Here is a 15,059-nt window from a genome sequence, read left to right as displayed (position 1 = left end):
TCCATCAAACCTTTCTTCTTCAGATAATACCATTTTAAATAACTATTGAGCCTTTATTGTCCATTTATTCTTGATATTTCTTCAATGTCCCTTGGAAACTGGTGAAACTTGCCTGGCTAGAAAACATGGTAGAGCAAAAACAAAAACAAAAAACCTAATTTGTGTGTTACAATTATTCTTTTACATTTTCTAACCGGCATCCTCAAAAATGTTAGTAGGCTGTGGAGGCTGTAAACGGACCAGTTCAGACAATCAGTTTGCAGGTAGTTTACATCACATTTCTGGTCATCCTAAATTGAAAAGGTTATCCTGGAAAAGGTGCTGCAAGAGACGCCATCTGTATCTTCCACTCCATCTCAGTGGGCTTTTTTCCCTCCCTGTAGAATGTAAAGGATGATGGACAGCATGCGTGGAGGCTGAAGCACTTCAAGAAGCCTGCCTACTGCAACTTTTGTCGCACTATGCTGCTGGGTGTCAGGAAGCAAGGCCTGTGCTGCTCCTGTAAGTGCCCAGATAGGCTGCTTGTACAATGCTCATGTGAGATTCACCCTTGTTTGTTGACCTGCATGTGAATGAAGTGGAGCCAACAATGCCAGAATCCCCAAGACAGATGAGGAGAAAGATTTCCTGGTTTATTTTGTTCCTTTGTAATTTTGACGCACAGCAAGCAGGGATTCCATATTGACTTCTAGTGGGTTCCTTATTCTGGGAATGTTTGGGGATCTTTCTAGATGCGCAACTCCCAAATGTGGTGGAATGGATGAACCATAAGCCAGGCCTCACCTCTACTTGTTGAATAAAATTCGTACCCTTTCCTAGGATCCAAAGGGATCTAGGCAGTGGCAGCAAAGTCTGTGTGCCAATCCTACAGCTGCTACTATGCACTGCAAATGGTCATCAACATTCTGTGGGGAACCTCAGGCGAAAGGAGGGGGCAATTGTGGGCCTCTATGTCTTTCTATCTGGCCCTCAGAAGTCTCCCTGGGCCACACTCCTCACTGCTTTGCACCCCAAATACTTTTGCCTGGCTGGAATGAGACCTTGATCTCTGATAATGCCTTTCGGTTGTCTGGATGGATGGTGGAGCAGTCTATTTATTCCACCTGTCTGTTCATAGAGTCCAATAATCCACATGAAGGTTGTTACAGTTCCACAGAATCTTTTCACAGATTCTAAGACAAGGATTTCCGGAATATTGGTCTTGTTTCGCCATCCTAGGCTTCATCAGTAAAATGAAGTAAAATGTGTGAGATTACAATATTGTATTTATTTGCATTACTTACAGCCTGTATACTGATGAACAGACAGGTGGAATAGACACTTATACATGTATGGACCTTATGCATGAACTGACTAGAGAATAAACTGATCCACTGGGTCTTCTGCTTTTTTGTTGAACTTTATGAGACTTCCGTTGAAATTTACAATTTGATACAATGAATAGTATACCTTATTTATTCAAAAGTACAGCCGGTTACGTCTTGTGTGTTTAATGAAATAGCTAGAAACTGCTTGCCTTGATTATAGGGTGAACTTAGAGCTGCTCTCTTTTTCTTTTTCTCTACAGTTTGTAAATACACAGTCCATGAAAGATGCGTGTCCAAAGAGATTGCCCCCTGCATCAGCACTTACGTGAAATCAAAGAGAAATACAACTGTGAGTAAGGCATTCATGAATGCCTAGTGCATGTGTTCACTTATTGATGACCTTCCATCTAAGGCAGGCTGTCTGCAATGCAGATCATGCTGTCGACACAGTCATAAGAGCCCTGCTATTGTGCCAAGAAGGACCTGTATTTTATAGGCTACCACACTTCACCAAATTGCCATACTGCTGGAATAGTTCATAAGTATCAAACTGAAAAGGGAGGAATCTGCCTTCTGGGCAACTGTTGCAGATATGGCTACTTCTCCAGAAGAGGTTAGGCAAGCAAACGCTCAACAGCAAAACATCAAGGCCCATTTCTGGCAACATTCTTAGAGCTCAGCAGCTCCAGGTTCCCTGAACTCTGAATGAAAGCATCTCCCCCCAGGATATGGTCATCAGCCCTGTCATTTGATGTATAAGGACATTGTGCTGGAACTCTAGCTGGGTTTGTAGTCAGAGAGAGAGCAAGCACATCAAAAAGCATTGGCCAGAGTTGCAGCTGGTACCAGAAGCTGTACTAAAACATAGCTGAGAGGTCAAGACAAAGCAGAAACAGAGGCTGCAAGACTGGGAAAGAACTCAGAGAAGCAATGGAGAAAGTCAATGATTTTTGGACTGTGCATGCCCATGTGAGCAGTTCATTGTGGCATTATAGCTAAAATATCCATCTAATAATCTATACCAATGGCATTTAAGATTGTGAGTAGCCTGCCTTATAATACAGTGAGTTTAGCCAAAGGCTCAGGAGACACCACGATAGTTGGATCACAGACTTCCCCCAAAAAACACTTTCCCATTCCTTTCTTTATCCCATGCTTCAAAAGCATATCCTGAAACATTTGAAGGAACAATGATTCTCACGCTCATTCAGGAGCATTTCTTCTCCTTTGCTGCCTCATATTTAGTGCCTGAATTTCTTTTCCAGCATGGATCACCTTGTCTCATGCATTTCTAGGTCATGCAGCACACATGGATTGAGGGGAACTCCCCAGCCAAATGCGATCGTTGTCATAAAAGCATCAAGAGCTACCAGGGCATTACCGGACTACATTGTGTATGGTGCCAAATCACAGTGAGTACGTGAAGCAAGTGGGGTGGTGGTTTTTTAAAAGAACGCTAAGCTGTTCAAGGCAAGTCACCTCCTACATCAGCAGGCCATGTTTCTTCTATATTGGCAACAATCACGGCATGCCTGTGAATAAATAAGAAATCTGTTCCTCAGTTTTTCTCCTGATTGTGAAAATGGCCACGACACTGAATATTGTTGAGAAGCCATGGAATGTGACTGAGCTTTGTTCCTTGCTTGATTTGGTACAATGAGCCTGGGACATATAGAAGTCATTCCACTATCTATAAGTTGGTTTATTCCACTCACCCTGAAATATTTCCCCAATTCAGGAAAGGCTCCATTTGATCTTGGAGTTCCCAAGTCAGCAGCCCCCCATCCACAGGGACCACATGTGAGGCTAATTTTTATATTCATTCATCTTTTACCATAACATTACCATAACTGAGCCAGTGAATCCTAGGATGCTTTCTGTTTGATAGTTACCTAACCCCCAATTCTTCTTCTTTTCTCCCCCCCCCCCAAATTTGCATTCCCACTATATATGATAATAGTCCCCTCTTGCCTTCTGACATTTCCAACATGTAATGTAATATTAGCCAGGTAACATTTATTTATGTTGTTTATTAATGCCAGTTAGAGAAACCACCTTGCCATTACTTGTAACAGCCTTCCTTTTTACCGATATATTTAAAGAGAATCTTTGTGCTGTGTTTTCTCCTCTTGCAGCTTCACAACAAATGTGCCTCTCATGTGAAGCCTGAGTGTGATGGTGGGCAGCTCAAGGACCACATCTTATTGCCTTCGCACATCTGCCCAGTTGTTCTGGTAAATGAGCCTGCTTGACACCTATGAAATGGGCTTAATGACTGGCATTTTCTGTCTCACATATGAAGGCCGCTAGATGATGCTCTCAAAAACTTAAGATTTTCAACCCATCCAAACTGATTTTGTTAACTTATAACCAAGTTACTTTCCCATAGAGCTGCTAGAGAATGCCTCTTATGTCCGTTACTAGAAAGCTGGTGTGTCCCTAAGAAGGCTGAATGACAAACTGCTTGCAATCTGGGCATTTCGTACTGAGCCACTGCTACTGCTACCATACTTTCCCACTACTCCATTAACTATATGCAGCTATCAGTTTACTAATAGTGAATTGAGGCTTGCTAGAAGAGGAAAATCACTCCAATTGTTTCAAGCAAATAATCATTAGCATACAGCCTTAGGCTTTGTTGCAGGTGAGAAAGTAGCTGAAAATAAAAACTCAAAGGAAGAGTGTTGTGCCATATGATGTAGTCTTTGCACAAGCATTTTCTCTTGTTAGAGCAGGCAGGGATAATGAGCAAGATCTAGCTGGATCCTGAGCACCACATAGACTATTTTGGCAAGTGGGTAGGGCTGTCCACCTGTCAACCACCTTATGTCAGGATGACATCAGATGACCCAAAGGAACATTTTTTCTCTCTTCAGGTGCTGCTCAAGTCTTGCCTGCAGAGGAAGGTCCTTTGCATTCAAAGGAAGAATCGGAAGCCAAATCTTCTTCATTTTAGCTCCAGCTTCATTTTAGCTACAGGTTTCCTGCACTTGACGTCTTATATGATGTCAAGCGTTGGAAAGGTGGGCATGGTCTGCCCACAGTGGCCTAGTGGGCCAACCTCCAAGGCCTGTCAGGCCTGATTAGGCTGTAGGTTGCCTATTCCTGTGTTAGAGCCACTTTGTAATTACTTGGAATAGGCAGACACTCCAAGGTGTGCAAGATTGTAAGATGGACAGGCTCAAAAATGACAATTGCTGAGAGATTTCCACACTTTTTGTAGTTTCCTTCTCAGGTTTTGCATATAATCTACCTCTTATTTTTGGGGTTTGGGGTTTTGCATATGCTTTTAAAAGATCATTCTATCTTTGAAGGTCCCAGGGTGGGTTGCAGCAATTAAAAGCACAATATTTAAAACTCACCTCTGTGGAAAGAGTACTCCACAACTTCCACAAATGAAGAAGTTTCCTCTTTCCTAATGAGGAAACTGTGGTGGTACAAACATTGTACTTTCAAATGCTATGTCTACTTTTTCCTGTGTCCAGAACTATGAGAAATGCGGAAATAGTGAAAGCTGGTAATTGAGTCCCAATGAAGAAAATGTATATGTGAGGTCAAAAATCATGAAAATGCCAGTGATCTGGATTGTACATTAAATATGGAGAACAGTAGCAGTTTTTTTTAATTAAAAACCATTCTGTGAATAAAGTTTTAAAACAGGAAACCAAGGACATTATCTATCTCTCTATCGTCAGATTTATGTCCCACTCCAGAATGTATAAACTTGTAAATCCATGGGGGAAGAAACCATTGGAACTGGGAGAGAAATTAAAACACACCTTATTACTTGCTAGTAGAAATGTAGCTACCCAAAATGCATAACAGAAGACCCAAAGTTAATGTATAATATATTAAATGCTGTCTGTCAAACAGTGCCATGATGATAAGCATTCAGTAATACATTTCATAAAGTGCTAAACAGTAGTGGACAGATTGTTTGGGCAAAGGCACTTACCCAATCTCCCAGAAAGCAGGCCATTGCTTCTTACTGGGAGGAGGGGGGCGAGGTGACAGCAAAGTCAGCGCAGTGCAAACGCAGCAGCTGAGCCAATGTGCTGTTCCTGCCAGCGCATTGACACTGCACAGCCTTCCCCACTGCCTCACCTTTCCCTCTCTCCCTCCTGGTAAGCAGCCGAGCGAGGCATTCAAGTAAGCACCTTCGCCCCCCCAATGCCATCCACTACTGGTGCAAACAATCTTTCTTAATTTATTGACCCTGCAGTGAATCATATTGAATCAATCGCTTCAACGGTGGCTTGAAATGATGGACACAATGATGGTTCCAAAGTTCAGTATTTGACTTGCTCCCTGAATCTCGCAGTTCCACCATCTCCACATTTGCTTCAAAAAGGAGCTCTTGGACATTTTAAAATATGACAAACACCATACTTGGACACCTTAAAACAGGGAATGGATTCAGAAGATTTATAAGAGTCAGCTCAGTTTCTGTTTTTTAACCCGATGTGGAATTCACTGAGCTGGCTTAGCTGGCATATGGCTGTTATAATTTGGAACCCCATCATGGTCCAGGGTTTCCCTTTTGTCACTGCTAAGGAAAAACAGAGCTGGGAATTAGATCCTAGTGAAGGAAGCCCTTGGAGATACTTACTAAAGAAGAAAAATTTGGCAATTTTATTATGTGGTGCTCTTTTCTGGATTTTTCTCATATTTACTTATTCCTCTGTTACTATTGCTATTCAGAATAATCTATGAGGTTTTGTGATGCTTTTAGTGTTGTAAGGCTGCTTTGAGATACAATTTTGGCTGAAAACTGCAGTATAAATATGATTAAACATAGAATAGTATATCTATTTTGGATTCATTCACTTTTCAGGTATCTAAGCATCATGAAAGCTGCATCAGTGTTTAAAAATCCACGTTAAAAAGCTTAATATGTATATAAAAAGCTTTTCTTAATATGTGTATGGGCCTCTGAGAAAGCTTTTCAGCTGTGCAGATTGTGGAATTTTGAAGTTAATATAAATCTTGGAACAACATCAGCCTGGGAAGCAAGTCAAGTATTGAACTTTGGAGCCATCGTTGTGTACACAACTTTCTAAACTACTTTTGGAATGACTGATTCAGTCCTTCAGTGCCATTCACTATGTGCTCACTATATTCAGATACGGTTTGCACTTCATACAATGTATTATTGATGGTTAATCTGCATGTTTGTATTCTGTGTTGCTTAACAGACAGTATTTTAATGCAAAAGTTTAATATGATATTAATTTAACTCTTGGAGCTTTTGTGGTCTTTCTGTTGTATTTCAGTACAGTCAGGAGGAAGTCATCCTTCCCACTTTGTTTATGTTGTCAGTGCTTCCTTGTTATTTGCTGGCCTTCATCCATGCTTCAAAGTCCTTTATGCATTTTCCCTATTCCAAAGGATAGGCAATCCCACCCAAGAAGATCAGACAGTGAATCGCCATCGAGCACATCCCCAGATGATACAACCCTGGCCTTCAGATACAACACCACCACGGTGGATGGGCATGGACTACAGGTAGACCGTTCACAGCTGCTGCTATCATATCTATTGATTTGACTTCTGTCCTGCTCAACATGCATGGTTCTTCCCATCCCTGCTGTATCTCAGCACCAGCCTGGTGAGATAGTTTAGACTGGAAAGTGGGGACTACCCTAAGGTCATGCCCAAAGAGCTTCATGACTGAGTGGAGATTTGAACCTGCCCTTGTCCAGCACTCTCACCAGTATGTCACACTTGCTTTCTCACTTTTCTCTTACACTTGTGAATGAGCGTGTGTATACCTGCAGAATTATATTTTGTACACCCTGCCTAAATTGCAGGCTAGTTGTGGAGGAAGGCATACCAGGGAGAAGATGTCATTCTGCACTGATCTCCTAGTCCATGGGTAGGAAAACTAAGGCCCGGGGGCCGGATCCGGCCCAATCGCCTTCTAAATCTGGCCCGCAGACAATCCGGGAATCAGCATGTTTTTACATGAGTAGAATGTGTCCTTTTTATTTAAAATGCATCTCTGGGTTATTTGTGGGGCCTGCCTGGTGTTTTTACATGAGTAGAATGTTTGCTTTTATTTAAAATGCATCTCTGGGTTCTTTGTGGGGCACAGGAATTCATTCATTTCCCCCCTCAAAAAATATAGTCCGGCCCTCCACAAGGTCTGAGGGACAGTGCACCGGCCCCCTGCTGAAAAAGTTTGCTGACCCCTGTCCTAGTCTCCCCATGAAGCTGGTTCTGGTATATCCTTTGAAAGTCGCCCTGTTGAATTGTGCATGGTTAACAGATTAACCCTTGGATCCATCCTTCTGCAGCTCTCCCCATAGAACCCAAGCTTGCTGAAGCTCTGCTAACCTAATATTGTCTCAATAGCAATGCCTGCCTTGTCCTTTAAAGAGTTCAGTCTCTAGGCGTATATCAGGAAGCGCACAAGAGGATATTTGCGGAGCGTAAGGCAAACATTATTGAGTCAAAGGATGTATATATTAAACAGAGCCGAGCTCCTGAAGCTATGGCTCGTGTGCTTAGAAGGCCCATAGACAGAATAGGTGTGGATAAGAATAAGTGCACAAATTGGTGGTTCCCAGCTTTCTCCAGATTCTGCTGATCCAACATGTTGCCAGTTGCATGCCTTACTTCCTCTGTGGCAGTGCCATATGACTCATTCCCCCCCATTTCGCATGAATGATGTTTTGTATGCTGTATAAGGAGGCTCTTTGTTTGCTTTGTAATTTGCTTTCTAGATCACCCCTAAGCCTGGAACACATCCACTGTTGGTGTTTGTGAACCCCAAGAGTGGAGGGAGACAAGGAGAAAGGTATGTTTCCCTTCCTCCTATTGGAAAATTGTACCCTCTGCAGGATAGAGGTTTTTGGTACAGTAAATGCACATTTAGTAATCATTGCAAGTAATGCAAACATCTTCCCTTAAGGAAAGAATAGCAGAGAGATTGCATTTCCCTGCAACCAGACAGCAATATTGTGCTGCTTGGGAAATACCCCAGATAGCACTGCTCAATGGGGTTGCAAGGCCATGACTGATACCTGTTATCTGGTGCCTGGGACGTCACCAAGTCTTTGGCTTGATAAGGACAGCTGTAATTCAAAAGTATTTATGAAACAAACATTTCAGAGAGGGGGCTTAGAAATAGGAGAAAAGATTTCCATATGGAAATGGTTTTATTTGTCTGCTTGATGATTGTTTGTAAATCTGAAAATTTAAATAAATTTATAATAAAGAAAAAGGAGAAAAGATGGGTCCACGGTGCAGTAAACATCATTCCAAAAGCACCCTCCATTTTCTGAATATGAAGGTGGCAACTTTTGCTACACTTATGGAGCTGCCCTGAGCAGGATGTGGTGTGGATAGAGAGTAGCTGATGCTAAGAAAGTGTAATCATCTGCCTTGGCTAGGGATAGGGGAGAAATTGGAATCCGTTCATATTTAAAGGCAAACTTCCCTAATTCTCACTTTCCAAAACTATGCACAAACTGATGCACAAACATCCTTAAAAAATGTGCACTTCTTCAAATCTTGTAGTGCAATCTTCTGGCCAAGTAATGAGTACAAAAATGCATATACTGCAGTAAAGTGTGCATTATAATAGGGGGAAATTGATTTGCAAAAATGTGTGTTTTGGGGCAAAATTGCTTGCAAACATGGAATATTAGGAGAAATTTGCACTAAAATTCTGATGAATTTTCATGAGGACTTTTTTTAAACAGAAAAATGAAAACTGGTATGGAAATGTGGAGAACTTAAGACTGGAAAAATGAGAAATTGAGACATAGTGAAACTGACAGATTTCCCTCCTCCTAGACTTTACTCTCCTTTTTAGGGGCCATCATTTATGGTTTTTCTTTCTTACTTTCAGGGTTCATCGGAAATTCCATTATCTACTCAACCCCAGACAAGTTTACAACCTGGATCGAGGAGGACCCACTCCTGGGTATTGAAATCCATTGATCAACCTGCATCCATTTTGCTATCCTTACGATTCCCTCTTAGTTGTGCTGCCCATTCTCACTCCCCATTTGCTTTTTGCTCACCTTCCCTCTCCAGTTTCCCTTTCCACCTCCCTTCTCGCTGAAGCTTCTTAACATACCTTAGCTTGAGGAACTCAGCCTGCTGCCAATTCTTTAGAATTATGCGTGGAGCTCGTGCTGGAGTTTATGATATTTGCCATGTCTATCTTAAGGCAATAAACCTTTGGGCTCTGGGACTCTACATCCTCCTGATGGAATACCTGTGGATATTACCCCTGAATACAAATTATACAATCCTGCAAAAGTTATTTGTGGCTAAGGCCCATCACACTGCTGTCAATTGGATGTTGTTGCAGCAACTAGCTGCTGGATCTTGTCCAAAGTTTGCATGGATTTTACAACAACAACAACAACAACAACAACAACAACAACAACAATTCCCCTTCATGCAGATCTTTCTTACAAATGCCGTGTATTCCTTTATGGGTGTTCTTCTTGAATGTGTGCTGTGCATGTTGAGTCTTCACTGGTTTTCCTTGTTTTGTTCGATTGCAAACTTGAAAATGGGCAAGAATTGCATGATTTAGGACTTTGGAGAGCAGCAGGGCTGCTGTGCCTTTTTTCACATTTGCTTTTGTGTGAATTTAAAAGCAGTTTCGATGTGGCGTTCTTTCCCATATATGGGAAAGCAAGCTATTCTAAAGAGCTTCCCTACCTTTTCCTTCTGCTTTCTCTTAGTTTAAACTTTTTCCGTGATGCTCCAGACTTCCGTATTCTGGCTTGTGGAGGAGATGGGACCGTTGGATGGATCCTGGACTGCATAGGTAAACTGGGATCCAGGGATGCTGCATGGTTCAAAGTACATTAGATTCGTTGGATAGCTGATACACCTGGGGTCACTACTGTGTAAGAGAGAGGAGGGCTCCTGTAGTAGGTCAGTAGCAGAGCACTTGCTGCCCCAGGCTCAGCCCCTGGAATCTGCAGGTAGGGCTGGACAAGGCTACTTGCCTGAAACCCTGGACTTCCACCAGGTGTGGACTGTGCTGAGCCAGATGTACCAATGGTCCAACTCTGACTCCAATATAAGACAGCTTCCCGTGTTCCTTTGAGGGGCTGAAATTAGAGTTCTTCCGCTAGCCAGAGTGAGGCAACCACCTCAGCTAGCAGATGCTGGGAGGCAGAGAGGGACAGAGTTTTGTTGCACACAGCCTACTCCGCTGCCCTCTAACCTAGCCTGGACAGCGTCCCATTGCTAGGATTGGTGCAAGAGTCAAGTTCCAGTCCAGTCAGCTGGAGCAGGAGAACATCTTGGCCTCAGGCAGCAAAATGTATTGGGCTGGCCCCATCTACATACACAGACTCAAACCTGCCTCTGTCCCATACAAGGATTATGAGGGTTTTGGAGCTCTGATGAGGATTCCAGATTGCCCCATGCTTCAGACTACAAAATATCTTGGACCAGTCCTGTCTCCATACACACACCTCATCCACCAAGAAGACTCAAATGCATGTAAAATGTACTTTTAAAACAAGTATTTGAGTGACCTTGGTGGTTAATTTTTCTTACATCGATCGTCACTGTGTTTAGAACTGTATGCCCACATGCACCTCTGCCCCATATAATGATTATGAACAGAAATGGAGCGCTGAAGATTCCAAACTGACAGCCTGGCCACAATGATCTTCTCCTCCTTCCTCTGCCAGAAAGAGTAGCCAGACACTCTCTCCCCCTGCTACCACCCCACCAATTTGCATCTCCGTTAATATTGTCATTATTATTCAGCATCTAATATTGAATGAAGTGTTGTGCGAATTGGAACAGAAGACCAAGCCTCTGCAAATGGCTTACAACCTGACAAAGCAATACACACAGGTGGTAAGAATTGAGAGGAGAAATGCCCGTGGTATCCACTGATAACAACGGGCCTTGCTCCCGAGTGAGTGTGCATAGGTTTGCAGACATATCATTTCTGTCCTCCCCACAACAGAACGTCCTTTCGCTCCTTCAACGGAGTTCCCTTCTTTTGGCAGCATCATGCCAAGGATTTCCCTCCCTTGAAAGAAAGATGGATGTTGGCAATGAATGAGAAAGCGGGGGCAGCTGAAAGCATGTCTCTCATGCAGCCTGGAGACAGGGAGAGTTCTGTACTGTTGAAGTGCGCACAAGGAAAAGTTTGTAGCTGGGAAGACTCTGTGGCAAGGAGCCCAAGGAGGTGGACCTGCAGCAGGAGTGGGCTGAATTTCATATTAATAATAATAGTTTATTATTTATACCCCACCCATCTGGCTGAGTTTCCCCAGCCACTCTGGGTGGCTCCCAATTGAGTGTTAAAAACAATACAGCATTAAATATTAAAAACAGGGCTGCCTTCAGATGTCTTTTAAAAATAGGATAGCTGCTTATTTCCTTGATATCTGATGAGAGGGCGTTCCACAGGGTGGGAGCCACTGCCGAGAACACCCTCTGTCTGATTCCCCATAACCTCACTTCTTGCAATGAGGGAACCAGCAGAAGGCCCTTGGCGCTGGATCTCAGTGTCCGGGCTGAACGATGGGGGTGGAGACGCTCCTTCAGGTATACCTGATTGAGGCCGTTTAGGGCTTTAAAGGTCAGCACCAACACTTTGAATTGTGCTCGGAAACATACTAAGAGCCAATGCAGATCTCTCAGGACCATATATTGATTCATATATTGATTGGCATTAACCAGCCACATCTTTGACTGCAGGCTGCATTATAAAGAGGCTTTTCTGCCTCCCTTTTCTGAAAGCTACACACATAGATAGGGTTGCAGGCTTGGTCTCCTGAAATTCTGAACTGAGGTCCAGCAGCTCAAGGAACTAGGGATGGGGATGGGAGGGAAACTAGTTTGGTTTGCCTTTTTAGGCAAACCTACTTTATTCACACTTGCTGCACCAATAAGCAAACTGAAATGAGGTTATCCTTTGAAATTCATACTTCTCTGAATTTTGTGATGCAGTTGCCCAGCTAGACGTGTGCTCAGAAAGGTGCATGTTTGCAAAAGCAACATATAAAACTACAATATATTAGGTCAAATTGCTTTCAAACACCAGCACACCATGTATAGCCAGGGAATACAGCTGTGGTTCGTTCTGCTCTTGGGAAATCCTGTCCTCATGAGCTCTGCTATGGCAGGTGATGTAGAAAAAGGAAAGTTGACTCCAGCACTCTGTTGGCTTCTAAAGTCTGTTTTTCTTTTTGCAGATAAGATAAACATAGCAAAACACCCTCCTGTGGCTATCCTGCCCCTGGGAACAGGCAATGACCTTGCCCGCTGCCTACGATGGGGCGGAGGTAAGTATTTTGAGTCAGCCTAACACTGTAGGGTCATTCATCACGACCTCACACCATGACTTGCCACTGATCCCTCCTGACAGCAGTCCCATGTGCTGTTGAAACCTGTCAGCTGCTTCTAATACCACTTGTCGTTGTCCGGGCTTTGCACCACTGGAGACTGTCCATCACTGACAGCTCTTCAAGGTATACATTAAAAAAGAAAAGAAACCTTACCACACCCACCATGCAACTTGCAATCTTACCCAACCCACAGCCTTATCTACTAGAAAAGAGCATGGTTCCCCATGCACCATTGATGTTGTTGGGCCCAAATCATTGCCAGGATTGTTTCTCCTTCTCTGCTTCTGATCACTTGGCCTTCTTTTATGGCTTTGCATAGCGCCGAGGCATCCATTACCAGACTCTCTGTAACACAACTGTTTGCCCCATTAGTGCTTGGCCTATTCCACCGCTGACATTCTGTTCCTTACCATATGCCATCCCTTTTTCCACTCTCAAGGTTATGAAGGTGGCAACTTAATGAAGGTCCTGAAGGACATTGAACACAGTGCAGAGGTAATGCTGGACCGATGGCAAATTGATGTCATCCCTATTGACAAAGAGGAGAATGGGGACCCTGTCCCTTACAGTATCATCAACAACTACTTCTCCATAGGAGTGGTAAGCACTGTCTGTACAGCTCTTGTTCCCATGATCTCCCTCCCTATTTCCCCTGTAGTATCAGAAGCCCTAGATAACGTTGTGTGTCGAACTGGAGATGGACAATAGGCTTTAGAGGTGATACAATGGCAGCATCGTTGTCCATGGTGTACATACTATTCTGTCCCATTGTCACCTAGGGACAAATGGCTTCTGCGTGTTTTTGAAGTCCCCCACATCCCACAAAACCTGCCAAGTAAAGCAACAGCAGTGAGATATATGCATACCACAAGCAACACCTTCAGCCAACTCACAGCTATAAGTTGGAGTGCAGTTTTCTTGTCTTATGGGCATGCGGTCAAAAGCTCATATTGGAGACTGGAAATTATGTTTTGTACTTGAGAATGGAGATTGGGGAGATTGTGATGACTCTTAAATCTCAATAAGAATTTATTGCAAACTTGTGATCTAAGAAGACTCACTTCTGCATCAATAATAATTATTATTCGTTAAGACAGTCTTCTTTATAAGAGAAAAAGCAGTTAGTCTTTATCATGAAGTCTGTGATGCAAGAATATGGGTAGTTGACCTACAGGAGTGTCATGGGACTTAGCCAGTTTGGTCAGCTGATCTTTCAAAGGCTCACATGACCCAGTCTTGTGGGTAGTGTGGTCAGGAACAGAGCTGGATAAAGGAAGGCTGAATTCCTGTGTGAAAATAGGATTCAGCTACAGGGAACTGTGAATCCTGACTTGCGATTCCTGAAATGTAATTGGGCTCCCATTCTGAGGCTCTTGACTTCAGAGCTGCCTAGGAAGATCAGCTTGCACATAACAATGGCTCTTTGTCCTATGCTGATGCTCCCTTTCCCATCACTTGATGGAATGGGAAGCAAAAAATTTGCCCTTTAGAAGCTTCAGCTATCTGTAAGGGGAGTCCTGTGTGCAGGTGATGTTTTCAAAAGGCGGCTTTTTCTCCCCTCCTGATCACAGGATGGGGAGAGAAAAGGGTTCCTTGTGGAAGGATCACCTGCACGCAGCAGAAGTCCCTTGAACCCCTCCCATCAGCTGATGTCACAAGTAACATCAGATGATTGACAGTTGGGTGGCATTTTGAGAAAATGGCACCATGGTCAAAATTGGACTCCTTGGTGGGCCAAGATTGGTCTGTGAGTCTGTCTAGCTTATTTAACCATTGTTCTTTCCCTGGGATCTCTCTTTGTTTCTTGTATCTTGTGTACACTATCCTTGCAGCTGTTGCTGCATATAGGAATAAGTTATTGTCTTTTTTTTTTTGGTAATTCATTCCCAATTATGCAAAGAAGGAATGCTTCCGGTTTCTTTAGAAATGTGAATTAAAAATAAAATAAAATAGCTTGTTATACACCATTTCCCAAAATTCCTTTGCCCTGTTGCATTTCCATCATAGGTGAATAAAAGTACTCTCAGCCTCTAGACATTCCCAACAGAGTTTTGAATCTCTTTCATACATTTTGGCCAGTTTGACTGGTGTCAGATACCATCTGCATTGCAGTATTTGCACATTTTCTCTTACTTGGTAACATGCCGAGAAGTTCATTGTTTGGCTCTATAATTTTTCCCACTCATCAATTTCAATATTATGCCTGATATCAATGGCCCACTTAACCATTGCTTCCTTTATAAGTTGTTCCTCACTAATTACATTAGCATGAGCATATCTGCACTATTGAATTTGATTTCTTGCTATAACATTAGCAGCCTTTTCCTTTCTGTACCTGAAATTTAACTACCTGAATTTCTATTCTACCCAGTTAAGAATTCTGTGTAACTTAATAGATTGCATGCTC

At 42.9% G+C, this 15,059-nt stretch overlaps 1 protein-coding gene across 1 annotated transcript in view; it reads left to right on the top strand.

Moving 5' to 3' along the window:
* Positions 1–15,059, top strand: part of DGKG (diacylglycerol kinase gamma) — a 115,998-nt gene that overhangs the window by 56,088 nt on the left and 44,851 nt on the right. The window contains 10 exon segments of the mRNA XM_083741812.1: positions 384–501; positions 1,568–1,656; positions 2,603–2,719; positions 3,443–3,541; positions 6,696–6,812; positions 8,033–8,106; positions 9,163–9,237; positions 10,013–10,098; positions 12,500–12,589; positions 13,092–13,252. Of these exon segments, the coding sequence (XP_083597938.1) occupies positions 384–501; positions 1,568–1,656; positions 2,603–2,719; positions 3,443–3,541; positions 6,696–6,812; positions 8,033–8,106; positions 9,163–9,237; positions 10,013–10,098; positions 12,500–12,589; positions 13,092–13,252 (1,026 nt within the window).

This window comes from Podarcis gaigeae, assembly GCF_964106915.1.
Source record: "Podarcis gaigeae genome assembly, chromosome: 5".
Classification (NCBI taxonomy): Eukaryota; Metazoa; Chordata; class Lepidosauria; order Squamata; family Lacertidae; genus Podarcis; species Podarcis gaigeae.
This window is presented reverse-complemented; position numbering and strand designations above follow the sequence as displayed.